General features: G+C 38.9%; 1 protein-coding gene across 1 annotated transcript in view; it reads right to left on the bottom strand.

Moving 5' to 3' along the window:
- The window catches only part of LOC104510363 (von Willebrand factor D and EGF domain-containing protein-like), a gene marked incomplete at its 3' end in the record, with an annotated part of 95753 nt that overhangs the window by 7985 nt on the left and 67715 nt on the right, over nt 1-20053 (bottom strand). The window contains exon 17 of the mRNA XM_010152591.1: nt 5672-6562. Within this exon, the coding sequence (XP_010150893.1) occupies nt 5672-6562 (891 nt within the window). The remainder of the gene's footprint in view (nt 1-5671; nt 6563-20053) is intronic.

Here is a 20053-nt window from a genome sequence, read left to right as displayed (position 1 = left end):
TGACTAGAGTGCTTTCCATCTGGCCTTTATACATTTTGAGATGCATCTGAACTGTCAGAAAAGAACATGGTATTTTGGATATTAAAACATTTAGCTCTTATGGTGACATTTAACAGTAAAAATGTTTAAAACTATTCTATTACTGGTGAATAGCAGAAGATAAAAACCAAACACTGACTGCAATGTGAGAGCGGGAGTAATACTCGCCTAAAAGACATTTCCCGCCATAATAGAAATATACTGTTTGTGTCAAATTCTTTTCTGAAACTTCTATCTTTCATCTTCTGGAATGAATATTTTTCTCCATAAACATTTGCTAAATTGTACAAAGGTATTGCAGTGGTTTTATACTAAGCGGTTTTGGATGATATAAAATGACAGTAAAGAGGAAAACGTTGCTGCAAATGGTCAATCTTGCTGTCAGATGTACGTATGTTTATGTTTATAATTTAAAATCTGGAGGTGAAAATGGAGAAGTCCATTATTGTTTTCTCTGAAAGGGCTTTTTGGGAAATATCCCAAAACTGTTTTTTTCCATTAAAATGAGTTCATGCACTTTTTACAAGTTTCTCTATGATAACTTTGGGGGTACTCAGGAAAACCAGATGCTGTGTTGTTTCCTCCATTTTTGACAGGCTAATCAGCAAATGGTTTCCAAGACAGAGTTATTGTTTCACATCTCAACAGAGAGTAAAGTCCCTGTGCCATCCAGCACGTGAGGTCCTGGGCATGCACCACTAAAGCAAAGATTGGAGGTCTGAGAGCATTACCTGTAGATCCATTAAAAATTTTGAAAACCAGTCAGGTCAGGACAGACTTTGCTGGAAAGAGCATCGTCTACCTTGTTTCATGCAATAATTGTACCTTATTTATTTGCTCTCAAAGACCCACTATTCTAATTTCCTAAAGGTACAGATGAAGTTTGAATGTATGCAGCACAAGGAAGGAAAAAAAAGGAAAAGTTGGCTAGCCACGTTTTTGATTTTCCTTCTGAACAGCTATGGATTGAGGCCTTTTTTTTGCATGTAAGGTACACAGGAAGGAATTAAGGATAGGGTTAAAGCATATATTGGTGTTATTAAAATAATTCATATGCATATTTAAATAGTCCAGTAGTCCAATGCCCAGTTATGAAACAAATACCCACCCTAGCAAAGAGAAAATTAACAAGATTAACTTAACTGAATAAATTGGGAATACAAATGCGGACAACGGTTCTTACTAGGTTGTACTAATGGATTTTGTTTTGTGAAATATCAGCTGAGTGCTCCTCTGCAGTCAAAAAAGCAAATAAAGTGTTAGGAATTGTTAAGAAATGAGCAGAGTACAAAATGCCAGACTTTATTAAGGTCTGTATCCATGGTGAGCTGCATCTTAAATACCGTGTTTGGTGGAAAAGATGCAAGAAAAAGTGACAGAGATAAACCAAAGTTATAGAAGAGCTTTTGTAGGAAGAACAAGTAAATAGATTAGGTCTTTGGAAAAAACATGACTTGGGGAGCTAGGACAGAAAACTGCAAAACCAGACGTGACCTGGAAAGGTTTGACAGGGCACTGTCAAAGGCATCGCCTTGGCCTTTTGAAGCACGTGATCCATAACTTGCTGAGAGACTATTCTGGACAGTGTCCTTATAGCTTTCCTATACACTGCCAGACATCTGCTGTTGGTAGTTAGTTATTGGAGATAAGGGAAGGACTTTTGGTCTTTTTGGTAAAGCTTTCTGGGTAGAAGAATGTCAGAACAGATGGATGTCAGCTACCTGATTTTATTTGCCTCGTTTCATCCAGTTGTGCATCCTGAGGTTGTAATACTTTCCCAACTTTTTCATCTTTCCTGTTATTTTGAAGATTATGTTTTTTGAACAGCGATTTTGTAACGTCAAGGCAATGCTGTGATTTTAACTCAGAAAGTATGACCACTACCATCCTAGACTTCGCCTTTCTTAGAAAATACTGTGCAAAACTTGTAAAACATCCCACCGTTTTACTGACAACATTTTTAAGAAAAAGTTTCTTAAGAAGCATGATTTTGTCTTCCATAAGAATTCTGAGTAAGTTTTATGGCTTCCCAAAAACTAGAGAGAGAACAGTCATTAGCATTCATAGAGATGTCTGTATTTTACAGAACTGAGCCATTTTTAACCGTACAATTTTAGTAACCAGACACTCCCTGTGGAATGAATTTGGGGTTAGAGAAATAAAACCAAGCATGGATGGGAATTTGGCTTAAATTCTTATTTTTCTTCAGTCTTCAGGTCTAGGTGTCTCAGAAAGAAGCACAGCAACGATGCCCAAAACAGATTTTTTTGTAAACTTTAATGCTGTTATCGAATGGAAAGGACGTGTTCCACCTTAGGGCACCCTAAGGAGCTCAAGAACTGCAACAGCTGCTCTCAGAAAATGCCATATGTGCAGACCCCGGTGAATAAACTGAGCCCAGGGAAAAGACAGCATTTGTTTCCTTGTCCAGTGGATAGAGTGTCTTTGAAAGGGCAGGCTTTTGTCCAGTGGGGAACAATGGCAGGATGAGGAGTGATTGCTCTGTGGTGACTACCAACACTAATGCATGTTTTTGAGCATTAGCCTCAAATGTTATGATGTGTTACACGTACCACTTGTGATACACTAAACAAAATATCAGAAACATTCTGAAAACAATCCTATTTGGACTAGTTATACATTATTAAAGCACTAGTGTTTTACTCGATCGGCATACTGAGCTGAAGCGCTTAAAGCCCTGTCAGTGTTATGGCACTTCTGCAGTGCGCTCTGGCAGGTGATAGGTGCTGTCTGATGAAACTGCTAGGAATGTGCCGTAGTAATGCATCGGGTTTATAGTATATATCCTTGAAAAGGACACTCAGAGTGGAAATTATGTACTTAATACCCTTCCTCGTCACCAGGGGAACTCTTAGTTAAGTTTACTCCATAAACTCCTGTAAACATCTCCAAGAGAATGTGTGGGAGAATCCAGTGGACTATAGCAGGACTTATTTCTCCTTCCTGTTTTCCATTATTGTGTAGGTGGTCTTTGCTACCTCCAAAATGCCACTCTGAAATGATATTTTTCAAGGCCTTTCCTGTTTAGTAGACTAGCCTTAATGTTAGGCCACTAATAAATGGTAATACCGCCTTTGTGCAGGGCGGTGAAGGAGCTCTACAAGCTGAAAACCTGGTCAGCTGTGAGAAAGGGCATGGGAGCGATGAGTAGAGCCTTGAGAAACTACTTCATCTCAGCTCATCTGCTCAGTAATGAGCCAGAAGTAAGAGAATTAAGAATCTGTATTGATAGCTATGTCAAAGAAAGATGGGTAAAAGCAAGGTCCTGCTTTTTACAGATGCCAAAGTTGTTGGTAGTGAAGGGAATAATCTGAGTGGAAATTGTTAATAGCATCCGAACACATCTCATTTTAGATGCCTGATATAAGCCAAACACACTGACATCTTGCTATGTTCTTCCACAGGAAGGTAGGAGGTCAGACCTGGTGATCCACAGAGGTCTCTTCCAGCCTGGACTACTATGAGTCTGTAATTCCCAAAGCAGGAAGACAGAGTGGAAGGGAGGGGACTTCCAACCCAATCATAACAGGTATTGTCTAAAGGGATAAGAATATTACAGAAATAAAATTTGGTTTGATGTATTTTAGAACAGAAATTCATTTTCAGGAGGCCGCTTATTTTTTCCCTACCAGTTCTCTAAGCCTGATTTTGACCTCAAAACTGGAAAAAAAAATTACATTCTTTCTCAAGATAAATATCACTCGGTAAAGTATTTATTATCTTACAGTATTTTCAGGCATTCTTATTAAACAAAGGTCACATCCCCTCAAGCTCTGTGGGTATTAAAACTTGCTACTGACAGGCTGTTTCTTTTATCTCAGTGAATTTTGTTATCAAATAGGATGGTGACAACTATCAATAATGTCTGAGACTGTCAACATTTTTGCTCGCTTGCCACTGATTTTGCATCAAAACCTGATGATTTTGCAAATGTCGGTTCATGGAGGCTTTGATCACTTGCTCAGCTTTGCTGCCTCCTGTTCTCAGAGGGTACTCCTGTTCCCGTGGAAGTTGGTGCAATTGTAAGGTGCTGATAGCAGAGGTTATGGCAGGCCTTGATCTAAGGAGTTATCCTCATCTTTCAGTTTCATCTGTCATGATGAATTGGCTGCATCTGATGTGGGAAGAGGCATCAATGGCTGGAGGTACAATGGGTGCTCCTCACGCTTTTGGCCATGGCCCAGGAGGGTGCTCGCAGGTGCGCACAAGGGCTCAGGGCGAAGCAGGGAGCAGACAGGCTCGTTATCGAGTCGGGTGACATGGTCAGTGACAAGAGACAAATAAAGGATGTTTGTATATCATGTCATCACGCCCCGAGACAGAAAATGATGTTGGTAATAAAATATTTCATCCTAAGGACTCTCCAGAGAGATTTTTAGTAATACCAGTAATTGAAGAAAACGCCTCATCTTGCGAGACAGTGAAAGGCAGAGGTAGATTTATGTTTTAAGGACTGTACTGATGGGCATACTAAACATACTTATATACATAGCAGCTGTATGCCCATATTTGTAAATATTCATATGTACAATGGCCTGGTCTTTAAGGCAAGGCCATTCTGTGGTCAAACTTGCTTTGAGCTTCCCAGTACTAGGAGCTACTTGGTACTTTTCCAGCTACAGGTATAAAACACAAGTCAAAGACAGTGTGTTTCATAACAACCAACCTTAAGTGCTTTAGAAGGGGCATTTCAGAAATGTGCAAACAGGCAAGAATTATAGCACTCAAGATCATTATAACCTTTTCTCAGGCATTTTGTAATGTATCTGTAGGACTGCTCTGAGCTCAGAGGGCTGCGGTATTGCTGGGGGCTGTACACCCCTGCAAAGTCTTGCTCGCAGGAGGTAATCCCAGGAGGTCCGCTGCTGAGCTGTGTGGTGCAGTACAGCCAAGACTCCCCTAACCCTGTCTGCTCCATTTGCAGAACGCGAGAAGCCGCACGTGAAAGAGAATGAAATATATGATGCAGATGCTTTTGCTTTGTGTAGTGAAAGACCAATAGCAACTTATCAGAAGGATTTCAGCAAAATATGTAATTAATGATAGGTAAGTCAGGGAATTCCTTGTTTCAACAATGTGCGTAATACTAATGTTTTATAGAGGTATTTTAAGTTGTCTAATGAATAAGGCAATGTATGTTAAAAACTTCTGGTGCTATACATTTCAGATGACAACTGTTGTATTTAAAATATTAGATATTTAAAAGTAATTTTTAATTACTAAAACTAAATTACTAAATAAACTCAAATAATTATTTTTTCCTAGTCAAAGTGTTCTATGGAGAAATTGAGTTTATTTTATTTTTTTTTTTATATGTTTACAAATGTAATGACTTCAGTAGAAAGAATCTGGCCTTAAGCAAGGTTAAGCAAGATAGCAATCTGTCCCTGGTTTCAATAGATTAGATAGTATCAAATAAATATGTCATTTTTGTAAGCAGAAAGAGCTTTTTCAAAGTTATAATTGTTTGTCTGTTATTTTGAAAAATATTTGGTTTTGAAAACCAGAGCTATCCCAGCTCGAAAAAATTATAATAAAAATTAATTTTTGCTTTGGAAAGTTATTAGATTTGAAGTTACAAAAGGATTTGTAAGAGGATTTTCACCCTTACCTTCACATGTTATTCCGTCACCGCTGTATCCAGTGGGACAAGGCCCACATTTAAATCCTTCAGCTTCATCTGGCAAGCACTGCACACCAGTAAAGCATGGCATATCAGTGCAAGTTACTTTCTGATGCATCCCATGGCTGGATTTTGGCAGTTCCACATCATCCATCGCTGTGTTGTATGCCTTTCTGGCTGCTGTGGTCTGTGCTGGCAGCCTTGCTTGGGGAGCAGATCCTGGTGGGATGGTAGCCCTCAGGGGAACAGTAGCAATGGAATAGCCTATTAAATGGAAAGGGGAGCTGAGGCGTGTTGCCAGAGGAGCTACTCTCTGCTGCTCTGTTGGGAAATCTTGGGATAGTTTAGTCTTTGAGACTGCAACTCCACCAGGCCATTTCCTGGAAGAATAGCCATACTTGGAACGAGGTTTTTGAACAACATGTGGCCTTGCAAAGTATGAACTTGCATTTTTGCTGCGATGAGAAGGAATGATCTGGGTTGTCCGTGGTTTGTATTGTTTGAAAGGGAGAGGGGTATGGGTTGTCACGCTGACAGTTGTGTCTCTGGGGTCTGGCTCTTCATGCAGAAGGAAAGTGTGGGCATCCCTTCTTTTTTCAAGAAAAGATTGTTTCTTGGGTGCTGTGGGATCCAGATACTTTTTTTTTTCTGATGATATTTGAGCTTGGGAAGTTTTCCTTTTCATTGTAAGGGATGGAGTGTTAATGACTGTGGGGTTTCTTTCCAAAAAGTAAGTATTTTCTTGTCTTGGAATCTGAGTTTGGAAAAGAAGGGAATATGTATTTCTTGATGTCTTTAAAACATCTTCTTGGTGAGAGTCTCTAGTATCTTCAATATTTCTTCCAGCAATATCCACATGGCTTTGGGAAGATCTTGAAACTAAGTCAGAAAAATGATGTATGTTAGTCAACTTCACTGGTCTAGAGTTTAAAGGAACCACAGTAAACATTTACCTTATGGGCAAACAACAGAACATCAATTCTAGAAGTAAAAGAGAAACTGTGATATATACTAAAGTCACGTTTATGCTGGCTGGCATGGAAATGACATGGTGTTATATTCTGTGCGTAACAATAGGTCTGGATGGACAGAGAACTGCAATACTGAAACTCACAGGGTGGTGGTTCAGGCGCTAGATGAAATATATTTATGCCGGCTTAATACTGAGCATAAGGTAGTAAGTCTTAGTGAAGTTCAGGCATTATTCTTTGAGGTGCAGCACTGGCTTTGCAGAGGCTAAAATGCAGCCAGGAACAAACAAATGCCATGCTGGTTTACTAATTTTAGTATACACTAGCCCATGAGGCTTTGGGACTGTACACCTTTCCATGGTGCATCCCTACAGTTCTTGACCACCTGAACTAGTATCTGTTTCCTACAGTCTGTATTGCAATAGTGTGCTGGGAAATATTCTGCTAAACAGTATGTAACATAGAGACTTTACACTCAAGCTCTTGCAGTCTAGGAGTAAGATGAGACATTGCAGATATTGACCTGGTATTGGACATGGAGAAGTAAACAAATGTTAAGATGGTCCTTGGCTAGTTTGTGTCCTAGAGAGACTCTAGTCCCATAGCACTAGTGTATAAATATGGAATGCCTTTGTAGTCCTTATGGCAAAGGAAAGTTTTAGGAAAACATTTAAACGAGACAAATGGAAAAGCTTTGTAAATGCTGTGTACAGCTCCCTCCAGACGTGAGGGGCAGCATGTAAGAAAGACTGCTGTTTTGTAACTGTCACCCACTTGTTAGAAAGCCAGCCACCTTTTCAGTTGGGTAAGGAGGGATGATAGATGGGGAGAGGGTAGTCTGTGAAGGGCCTTGAAAGTGGAGACGAGTAGTTTGAATCAATACTTTCAGAAAGATTAATGGCCATCTGCTGACTTTAATGAATGGAAGAAGCTATTTTTAACCGGTTCTGGCATGCTCACTCCATAGGAAACGGAATATATTGGATCCTGAACAAAAAACCTCACTCGGTTCTAGGGTTAACCCCATGTGGGATGTACCTCTTCCTTTTAAACATAAATATTAATCACTTTCTTAAAACTTGTATTGATGTAGAAATTAACCATAGTTAGCAAAGTAAGAGATTAGGATGCATGGCAAAGGTCAAAATGGAAGTTAGAGCATTGACAAGATCAAAGCAAATTCTGGCATGAAAAGCTGTGTTCATTTGGCTGGTAAGCAGTGTCATTCTGCTGGTGGCTGATGAGTTTTTATTGTCCTAAAGCATGATGTTTTGGAATTTTACAATTTTACTTGATCAAACTATGGACATCAGTATGTAAATACATGGTATTTAGCAAAGCTGTAGGTTTGCTACAGGTTTTGTAGGTTTTGCATGGATTTTGTTGTCCAAAGTAAAGCTGGTGAATGATCAGGTACACAGAATGGAAGAAAGGAGATGGTGAAGCAGGGAGGACATCAGCAAAAAAGCATGAGGGGGTAGAGAAGTCAAAGGATTTTTTAAAATGAATGAGAGAAAGATGAAAGAAATAACCTCATAGGAAATTATCATTAATAGATGATCTTTGCTGTCTTTAGAAAATTTGATTCAGGGTGCAGAAATCAACAGGAATGACAATGAATGGCTGAATGACCTTTCTGAAAAAATTCCAAAATGAGCTTTGATTGTAGCTTTGAGCTCCTTCTACTGTGTCATAATTAAATGGGTTTGCCTCCTAAATAAATTTTAGTAACTAGTAAGAGGATCAGACTGACTATCTGAGAAGGAGAAATATTTTAATTCTGTTAGGTGATACAGGTTATATACTCATCCTCCAAACAAGCTTCAGCCTTCCCTGTAAGAAGGAACATACTATTGTTGGAGTGTATCTGTGATAATAAAGCTTTTAAATCATAGAATCATGGAATACAAGGTTGGAAGGGACCTCAGAGATCATCTGGTCCAACCTTTCTTGACAAATCATAGTCTAGACAAGATCGCCGAGCACCCTGTCCAGCTGAAACTTAAAAGTGTCCAATGCTGGGGAGACCATGACTTTCCTGGGCACATTATTCTAATGGCTGATTCTTCTCATTGTAAAAAAAATTCCTGATTCCTCTTGTGTCCAATTGGAATCTCTCCAGGAGTAACTTGTACCTATTACCTATTGGCTTTTCCAGGTGACTACTTGCAAAAAGGGAATCTCCATCTTCTTTGTAGCCACCGTTTAAATATTGGAACATAGTGATAATGTGTCCTCTAAACCTTATTTTCTCAAGACTGAACAAACTCAGTTTTGTCAGCATTTCCTCATATGGCAGGCTTCCCATTCCTTTTCCACTCATCTTTGTGGCCCCTTCTCTAGACCCTCTCCACCCTGTCCACATCGTATTTTTTCCATAGCGTGGACCAAAACCGAACACAGTGTTCCAGGGGTGGCCTGACAAGCACTGAGCAGAGAGGGATAATGACTTTATCTCTGCTGGTGATGCCCTTGTTGATGCAGCCCAGCATCCTGTTGACTTTCTTTGTCACAGCAGCCCACTGTTCACTCATTTTGAGTTTGTTGTCCAGCAGCACCCCCAGGTACCCTTCCATAGAGCTGCTCCAGGCTATCCTGCACTCCTTGATTATGTTTTCCCAGGTGCAAGCTCTTATCCTTGTCCTTGCTGAACTTCATAAAGTTCTTGTCAGCTCGCCCTTCTAGCCTATGCAGGTCTTCCTGCAGGGTGGCTTTCTCTTACGAAGTGTCCACTTCCCCACTTAGTTTGGTATCATCAGCAAACTTCACCAGGGTACACTTGACCCATCACCGAGATCACTTCTGAAGATATTAAACAGCATTGTGCCCAATATCTATCCCTGGGGTAGTGCCTTTTGTCAGGTTGCCAGTTTGAAAAGTAGCTATTCACCACCACCCTCTGGGTGCAGCCTGTCTGCCCGTTCCCCGCCCACCACACAGACCACTTGTCGAGACTGTAATGCATCAGTTTTCTAGGAGGAGGCTGTGGGAAACCATACTAAAAACCTTGGAGAAATCCAGGTGTACACAACTGGGTGAGTTATCCCACTGTGTTTCAGTTATTCCTATGATATCCTAACTTTCTGACTGGGCATGGAGCTCCAGTTCCTCCTGTTGTTCCCCAGGCTGCGTGCATTGGTATATATACACTTGAAGTGGTTGGTCTTCTGGTTCTCATCTTGGGAGGCAGCTAAGGAACATTTTCTGCTGCTCTGGTTGGCCTGGTGTATTCCCCAGTTGGTTGCAATGGCATGAGCGTTGCCACGCTGAATCCTGACCCCATCTCAAATAAGGCTACCAATGAAGAGGAGTGATATATTTTGGCTGGTTGTTCATTATAATATATACTGGTCAAGGTCTCCCATCCCCTTTGTACAGGCCAGTAAACTTCATAAGATGTTGGCATCATTCAATAGTGTTGACTTCACTGTCCTCTCAATTTTTATTATTTTAGATTTTTACTTACGGTGATACTGTGCAGTTTAGTTAGGATTAGAGTATGATAGATTTTTTTCTGGAATACCTGAAAATGTCTTTCTGCGGTTTTCCATATATCTAAATAAGCTAAAACAAAGAGTGTACCAAAAGATTGCAGACTCAGTTGTCTCTAGTCAGCAGCTTTCTCCAATTTTGTATTACTTCAACTTATTTTCCTTGCAGTCAATCCATATCTTCAAATGTATAACCCATTATCAATGCAGAAGTGTGATTGCATGAATCTGTTTTTCTCTGTGATGCTGCTGCGTGATTACATATTGGACTGGATGAAAATAACAAAAAAAAAATGACAAGGCAAAGTGCTCAAGGTTATATGATGGTACAAAAATATATTTTCACTACCTGTCAGTATTTCTGCCTATACTAACGGGAAAATGTGCAGCAGTGGAACAACTGAATTTATTTTTCACAGAGGGAGATAAGAGACCAAGAACCTGCTGCTGTTTTCCAGCTGTGCTTGGCAGGAGCTCCATTTGTATCGATGGAGTTACATCACCCTGAGCACAGTGTAATGCTGGGATGGATCAGTCCCCAAGAAGATATATTCCTCTGTGGTCCTTTATCTGGGCAAGACTAGAACAAGGGTGACAGAGGGCAAATTTCTGAGACAGAAATTTAACATCCCTCACCCAACTCAACACCAGGACACTTTCTACCTACGTGGTGCAGGAGTTCCCCCACATGAGAACCCCACAGCCTTCGGTTCGCCTGTTGTTGCAGATGTTTTGAGCTGCTTGCGCTTAGCTTATAAATCAGAATCATCATAAAGTAGCCTCTGCTTCATGCTTGCCAATGCCATCACAGTGTTGCTAAGGCACAACAAACTCTGATTTCTTCTGTCACTTGAACGGTGTTTTATAGTGAACTACTAGATATCTGTAGTTGAAGAGGATCATGTTCATTCTGTGGGTAATAAACTAGTGAAAACAGCAGTTCACAAACAGAGCAGACACTCAACTGTCTCTTAAACCCAAGGTGAGATATCAACACTGAAACACAGAAAAGAAATCCAATATATTTTCTTTCTTCTGAGTTTCTGGCTGGTTTTGCATTTACAGGCTTTCAGAAAAAGACCTCATCCAGAAAAAGATTAAAATAAATCACAACATTTTCTTGCCCCAAACATTTCTATTCCCAGAAAAGCAGCACACATTTCATACTCTGCCTAGACAGCGTGAACCAGGTTGGTTACCGTATTCCTCTGTGCCGTTCACCCAAGTCATTGCTGGTCTTAGACTTACACACCTCCACACCTTTCTTTCCAAGACATGTGCCTTGGAGACAGCCCCTTCCTAGCCTACAGCTAGCAGCTGGCACCTCAGACATTTGCCTAAGCTTCTTGTAAACATGAGTAGTTATTACCTTTAAATTGCCATGCTTCTCTTTGCAGCTATTAGGGTTAGAAATGTACATTTTGGTTTTTAAATGCAAGTGTAACTTTTTAATGTAATGACATGAGCGAGACGCTAAGCTCTGCTATATAATCTCAGGTGCTGCTCTCTCCTTTAACCTAATAAAATGCCCCAAATGAGTCTACTCTTCAGGTGGAGACAGGGTCCTTCTCCTTAGCAAGATCATGTGCCTGGTCTCTTGTCAGTTCAGAGTATTGTGGGCACCTTTAATTCTGATCAGGTTACAACTATTTCAGAATTCTGTGAATAGTTTAAGAATTCATCTCATTATTAACACAATTCAATAAATTTACAATTTGTGTAGTTTTAGAGCTATTAACATTTAGCAGTACATGCTGTGTAGCACATTTCTCATTCAGAAGAATGTCGACAGAGGAATGCTCTTCTGACATATTACACTATGTGGGTCATCATTTAAAATTTGAAACATCTACCAGCACATAAATCTTATTTAAAATGTCAAGAGAGACTAGAAAAATTACACTGGTCTAAGAAGTCTTGTTACCAGAGTATTAGAGATCATCCCATTGCTCTCTCTAGTTTTCCACAATATTTTTTTCTGTATTTACTTGGTGAGAAAGGGAAAATGGAGCAGCTGTCAATAGGAAGCTCTAGGGAAATTCTGTGCTTTTTTTTTTTTTTTTTAAATCAATTCTTAATCTGCCGTTTTATTTGATTAAGTTCTGGCATAACTTTCTTCTCTAGCCGGAGCGCGTTTAATTCCTAAATCTTCTCTTTAGCCATCCAAGCATACCCTAACATCTTCCTTCTCGCAAATATTCAGATATACAACTTTGATTCTCCTTTCCTTTTTCTGAAGCATACAGAATTTCTCCACATCAGATGCTGGTTGAACTTCCCAGTCATCGATGTCCCTTCCCCCAGAATAAATTCCTCAGCTCCTTTAAGTGAGGTACAGCTTTGACTTCCCGAGTTTAACAAAGAGTGTATTTCCAGGATTATTTTTATAGAAACAGAAACATTTTGAAGGCTCATTGAGGTTGAGATATTATCTTAAATTTAGATAGGAGCTTAAATTTAGAGCTCATGATCTTTTACCTATATTTATGATAAAAATTGAAAAGACAAATGTGTTGTAAGAGTTGAGGAACACACTGGAAGTAGGCACAGGCAAAAGTTAATCCTCACTTTGAAAAATGCGGCCATAGAGATTATGAGCAATAACTTTTATACATGAGGTGCCCAGATCTGGAATTCACAAATCAGAAAAAGATGTGGAGCTGCATGTGATCCATGAGCTGTGCATGGGCAGAAAGAATGAGCCAGCCATGGTATTTAGTTGTGCTGGGCTAACAGGGGTAGAGAGCCTGTTGACCTAGTGTGCCTTACATCTGACATGAGAAAAGCAGTCGCATGGCTCTATTCATCTGTACAGGCACATTCGTTGTGAGTAAAATCTCTGCTCTCAAGTCACCACTCCTGTGATGGGTAAATTTACTCACTTGTTGCTTTAATGATGAAATTAAAAGGTGAACGTCTAGTTCACTCTCCCTGAGCTATGTTTCAGCCTGATAGAAAACAAGATTGTGTTGCTAGTGCTGTGACCTGGTGAGTGATTTTTTTCCTCGATACCTAACAAAATCACGAGCAATAAGGAATATTCTATGGAGTCTGCATCACTCAGCCACTTCTGATTATAGCTATTCCTCTGCTTCAGATGCTTTTGTTTGCCAAATGTGGCTGCAGCTGCACATACGTAACACGTTCATAATGTGCAACTCAAATTTGTTTTGTGTGTATGAAATACGAAATCATTCTGCTCTAACTCAGTGCTTTCTGTGGAAGCGAAAACCTGGGATCTTCAAGAAGATTATTATCCACTAAATTTTGTTTATGCGTCTCCCCATATTCAGAGTAAATAATTCCTACAAAGGGAATGAGGTCCAAACTTTGCCATCAAGGGAGTTCTTTTCCAGTTCTGAGTTGTTGAAATCCTATGTGAGTATATGAGAAAATACAACCTTGAGATAACGTGTTTGCTTATGTCTCTTTAAAGGCCTTTTCTGTTTGTTTGCATGAAAACGTAATTCATTTGCCTCTAGGTTTTCAGAACAACATAACTGACTTCTAAATGAATTTATTTATATTTAAACAAAATGGGCACTCTGAGATGCTCAGTCAGGAAACTAACAGTTCATGAACACAGAATTGATATTACTGTCTACATGTGGTCTACTGACAACAGAGAACACTTTCAGACATTCTAAGATATGTCAAGGAACACATAAAATTAAAGATAATCCCTTTCATGCACAACAAATACCAAAACAACGCCTAAGAAAGATTTTGCTTAGGTGTAGTCCTTTTCTGATATGAAATATTTTTCTAGTCGTATGTCTTTTTCAATAGAAAGCATTATAATTTAGGGATTAAGAGAAACAAAAATCTTTTTTTTGCTTGAGACACTAATACTGTCTTAGTCTACATTCATTTAATCCAGATTTCTCCATAGACTTTAAAGACTCCTTTTTCAGGTGTCCTGAGCAGATAATTATAGTATCAGACTATAAGCTGGATTTCTAGAATGACACTCAAGTCTGAAAGTAACAAAAGAGTTTTAAATATGAAACTTATCCTAATACATGGCACTTTCAGGTAATGTACCTGTATAATATATGTGTATTGTGTTCCAAGGAGATATCCATCAACTTTTGGTTAGTATGATTCTTAGGACAAGGGATGCTATGCAGACAAAGTGCAAGAACAGTGCAAGAAGGCAATGAACACATCGATAGTTGTACAGAAAAATGGGCCTTTGAGGAAAATAACGTATTTTGTGTACTTTGTTTGAAGACTCTGTTAGTTTGGTGTTGGGTTTTGTTTTGTGTGGGGTGTTTTTTTGGTGTTTTTTTGTTGTTGTTTGTTTGGGTTTTTTTGGTAAGCTTTCAATATAAATTTTAACTTCAGGGTCACCAGAGACTGTGTATTTTAAAATAGGGTAAGAATTACTGATTGCAAAGATATGAGCACACTCCCTAAACAGGGACTTTTCTCCCATTACCTATATTTTTCTTCATCTTTTTTTGGGTTATATATGGAGAATTATAAACCAGCTATGTTTTTACAAGCAATGTTTTCTCAAACATCCTTCCTGCCTTCTAGTTGATTTCAAGATTTAATTGAAAAGGTCTCTCCTAGGGGTGGGAAAAACTCAGCATGTTGATGTGCTCTCACCCCTTGCTACTCTTGCTCCTTTGTTACCAGATCCCTTTCTCTGCTCTTTACGTTCCTTGGGTCTAACCCATTCTCTGCTGTAGTTTTTAGAAGTGCTCTTCCTGTGCTTTTTTCTGAATATCCAGCTAACAAAAGAGGAAGCGAAGGTGAAGTATTGTTGTGTTTCAAAACACCATGGATCACCCACTTAACCCCCTCATAACTGTTTTATCGTCTTTTCTTTCAGTATCCCTCGTCCATCATTCAGGTCTGAACTTCTACCTCTCTTTGCATTCTACCTTCTCCAATTATTTGAGTCTGCAACCATATTATTTCAGCAGCTACAAAGACAGTATTAAGATAAAGTTAATAAAAACTAAATTATGTTTTCTATTCAGGAATTGGCAGTGTATTTTACTTCTCAGAACTATGAAAGATGGAAAATTTAATAGAAACTGTATTCTTATCTGATGATGCCTCATGGGCCTGCAGACTCTCTCATGGCATGAACAGGTTGATAGATATATACAAAATAGGCTACATTAAGGCAGACCCTCTCAGAAGCAGCACTGTCTATTTCTCTGCAACATCTATGTAGAATCCTTTAGAACTGTAATAATAGATGATAAAGAAAGTTCATAACATTTCTTCAAAAGGAAATCCATAATATTTCTTCAAAGAAAAAATAGCTTAAATTTGAATATTTTACTGAAATTCTTTTATTCAATTCAAGAAGTAAATGATCTAAAACTATAATTATGTTGTTTGGGGCTGTAAACACATAAAAATGAGTTACTTTGCATATGAAAGCCAAGAAACAATCTGAACTATGCCTTGCTGGAGACCAGTAATGAATCTATTTTAATACCATATAAGCACATATAAATACTCTCAGTGAAATCCTGCTTTTATGGAATTCTCCACAATTTCAAGTGATAAGGTTGACAACCGTCTATAGTTTCTTTCTAATAGAGGAAGGAAAAAAAAAATAAAGAAGGGAATTTTGATAATAAGTTTCAGATGGCATGTCCCAAAAGTTCAGTTCTGCTAGTTTGAGTCTGGTTTAACCAAATAGGGTTTTCACTATTGCCAGAAGGTTATCAATGATAAATGGTGTGTCTATCTAGCTGTGCTTAAAGCATATGAAGATTGTGCATTGAATTCAGGCTGTGGTTTAGAAGAGGAGTCGCTATCCCTGAAGCCGAGCTACGCAGCATTAGTGCAGAATCTGAAGGTTATCTTCCATCTGGACAGCCTATGCTGTTAATGCAACAGATCCTGAAGTATTGTTATTTAACTATGGCTCTCTGCTTTACGAAACGTAGGTTTTATCACCTCTTGGCACAACTTACTTCTGCCCTTTGAATTCTATGGTAGCATGTTGGGGACTGTCCTATCATGAGACTTTCTTTTACAATGTTTGTAGTTTTCTCTTTGAAAGAGTATTAGGATGAGCAAGTTGAGACATTTGATAGTGGCACGTCAGCTAACAACAGTGTTGCGTTTAATCTTTTCCTCTCTTGGGCTCTGAGGATGTATTATGGAAATTATTGTTTTCAACGGAGCAAGAATTTTGAATTAAGCTGAGGTCACTTAGGGATTCAGCACTGTGACATAAATAGCTGTGAAGAAGATAACAGGTCCCCTTTTTTGCATTCAAAAAAGTATAAAAGGGAAGTTACGAACTGCATGGCAGCATTTGGAGGAGGAGGAAGGAAGGAGACTTAAGGTTTACATTTCCTGTGAAGTGTTACATTACCTGAAGAAGAACTGAAATTTTCATGAACCAATAACTTGATTCAAATATGATATTTTTAAGGTAATATTTTATAAATACAACATGGAGAAATTCTTAGCAAGAAGTGTTATTTGTCAGTAATTTAAAGGATTTGTCAGCTCTTCCACCACTTGTAGACCAGAGAGCTCTGGTGATACTCTACAGGGTGCATTTCTGTGTCTCTGCCCCTGCCCCTCCCATGACCTGTAGAAATTAAAACAAAAGTCGTCTTTATTTTTATCATAATATATGCAATAAATTCTCTTTGAGAAAACAAATGTTGGACTAGATGAACCTGGGCTATTTTTTGGATATATGAAATTCTTAATCTAATAAATCTAGTCTAATAAATCAGCATGAGAGATCATTTCCTTCTGCATCTCAGAGGAGCAGTTGTCTTCTGTCAGCTATAGGCTGTTGCTGTGTCCCTCCAGAAATAAACTGTCACTGTACATCTGATGCATAATTTTGGGGGCAAAATTCACATAGTTTGGCAGTGAATATCACTCAATTTTGCATGCAAGTCCAGTGAAGTGAATGTCACTACATCTGCAGGTATCTGTTCATCAAAACCAGCAAAAACTAGTCTTAAATTATTCCTGAGCAATGACGAGTCCATGTATTTCACACCTTTTTTCACCCCCCCTGTACTGTGCTTTGCATTGCTTATGAATCCTCTTTATTCAACTCCTGCTTTGCTTTTGCAGTTGGTGGCAATGCTCTTGTGTTGCGTTAATGAGGCCAGGATATTGGTCCAGTATGAGTTACTTACAGTTTTGAAGGGTTTCTAAGTGCCTGTAACAAAACAGCAATCTTATCAAATTTGTGGAAACAGGGTTGTCTCGCTTTAAAAGCTGTGTGCTATTATAGCTAGATGATTAAATGAGCTTGAAAATCTTAAGAGAAGGTAATCTTGCTCCCTGTTCTGTGAATGTAAAAAACTACAGGGCCTGTATCCTCCATAGATTATTTGTTGGAAACTGAGTTGTTATTATCACTTAAAAGTCATGATGGCACAGTGATTGCTTAAGCAAAAGGTGGCACATTCTTGGTAGGAGAGAAATGCATTCTGTACTTGATGTTCTGATTGAATGTAAATATTATTCATGGCATATAGCTGAGTTCTCTTCCCTAGTGGTTTTATGGCTTGGGCTTCATTGGTCTTCTATTGCTGAGCTACATCATTTCCTAAATATATCATCTGGATTGGAAGCACTTAGCAAATTCTGGATTGACAGAGTATATGGATCAGTGAAGCTAGAAACCGTTTATCTTTTAAATTATCTAAACATATTCTTCCCACTGTGCCTACTTTAGTTGTTATGTTTGGGTCATAGCATATACCATACAGGCCTCTGTTGATACTTTTCTGAAAATAGTTAATATTTTATTAGGTTACCCCTAAGGAGGAGAAAGCCATCAGAAAGACTCTCAGATTCCCTTTCTATCTTGACAGTTATGAAAGTGGATTTTGAGTGCCAATTACATACTCAGATGGCAGGAAAGGGTCACAGCTTATGTCCAAAAGGACAGGCTGATCCTGGCCTCATGCGAAGATTACTGGTATACTATTTGCAAAACTGTGTCTTTCACGTGTCCAAATCTATATGGAATGTCTTTGTGTGGCATTTCTAACCCCACTTCAGGTGTCATTTCATCAGGTACCCTTTGAAGGAAACATCATTGCATCGTAATTGGTCAGCCTGAAAAAGTGTACATTTTGTCCTGCAATACACAAACCATAAACACTGTAACAGAAAAGGATTGTCAACTTTCACCTTAAATTCCAAAAAGTGGATTGTTTATGGGGTTTCAAAGGCCTGAGTCAGAGCTAGGAGCTGGAAGCCATGGCATTGAGATGCAGTGCTTTCTGGTTTTGGAGCCCACATGAATAGCTGAGAGCTATTACCACACAGAGGGAAATCAGAATATCATTTACTATTTATTTCGTATTTCTGTTATGCCTTCTTTGCGAGGATCTCAGCCAGCTTCACAGCTAAGGACTGCAGCATCAAAATATGCCTGCCTTCAGGCGAGCCCTGTAACTCACTGCATAAAGCAAGTCAAGACTGGTTAATTACTTATTGCAAAGCACCCACTGAATGCTGAAAGTGCATGTGTTTTATCTACACCTACCGGTACAAAAAGATTTGGTATTTAAAAGTTCTGTGGGTGATGTGCCTACCCAAACAGGTTTGAAGACGTGTCTTCCAGGAGCAGTGCTCTACTCACTCCATTGGTGTAATGCTATTCATTTAATAGCATCACTTATGATTTACACTGGTGTAAGTGAGACTGGAATCTGGGCCTTGATCTTTTTAATGCAAATTAATCAATTCTGTTAGATAAGAGATGAAAGGAGTCCATTATGTTCTTCAGTCATCTCTTGAAGCATAATCATTTGATTGGTACCAGGCAGTAAGAGCTGCCTACTCCTGCAGTTAGCTCCAAAGATGAACCCTTGGGTTGGTGACCAAAGCTCTTACTGGAGTTATTTATTTTTCATGGACAGTGATCAACGACGAGTGCTAATAATGACAGCAGTGATTTCAAAGTTAAAAGTTAAGAAGGTAAAACTTAGAATTCCTCTGGTGTTAGACTGAGCACTATGTGTTTAAATACACACTTTTAATTCAAAACATTTTATTCTTCTTTTAATCCACACCTTGATGTTGATCTGACAGTGGTGCAAATGAGGAGGTCACATAGGTGTCTCTGATGTAAAATCAAAGTGAATTCAGAAGTACAGTGCAGGTACTGGGATAGCGTAAAATATAGAGTGCATAGGCATAACAAATAGCTGGCACATACAAAAATATATCAAGTGCCAAATGTCTAGAATACTGCAAATTAACTGCTATGGCAGGAGAGCTAGCAGTGGTGTTCAGAATGGAAAAGCAGAACTCGATTACAGAGATCATAAAATAATCCTTTCCCTTGATCTTCGGCTCCCTAAACCAGGAGAGGCAGAAAGAGGTGGCTCTGAACAATCTTTTATCGCTGATGGATGTGGCGCTGCTTTGTCCAGTAAAATTGCTGATTTACCAATAGGAAAAAAATAAATCTTTTGTGATGACACCAACCTCCCTGACCTGCTAGAGAAAGTGCAAACAGATGGGTATCTCTGTGACTGTGAGTGATGAAACCAGTCTAGAGGAATACCAGTAGCATCTGACGAGAACTAATATTCTAACATACAATAACATCACCAGCATCCCCCATCAGGATATATTCATTTTCTTTGTGCCAAGAATATGACCAATGATACTGCATGGTTTGATTTAATAGATCTGCCTCTTCTAACAAAAAGGTAACAGATATTTTATACAAATGTGAGATGTGCCCAGTGAAGCCTGGACAGATTTAAATTCCTTAGACTTCCCTCTGTACTGCAATGCCAGCAAAATTAAGGGACTTCAGATCCTACTAGTGAGGGAAAAAAAAAGTAGGATACCTACTTTATGGATTTTGAAGGGATAGAAATACTCTTTTGTTTCTCATGTGAGTTTGTATTTTTAAAAAGAACAATTTCCCTTTA

Source organism: Eurypyga helias, unplaced genomic scaffold (assembly GCF_000690775.1).
Source record: "Eurypyga helias isolate BGI_N326 unplaced genomic scaffold, ASM69077v1 scaffold3505, whole genome shotgun sequence".
NCBI classification, from domain to species: domain Eukaryota; kingdom Metazoa; phylum Chordata; class Aves; order Eurypygiformes; family Eurypygidae; genus Eurypyga; species Eurypyga helias.
This window is presented reverse-complemented; position numbering and strand designations above follow the sequence as displayed.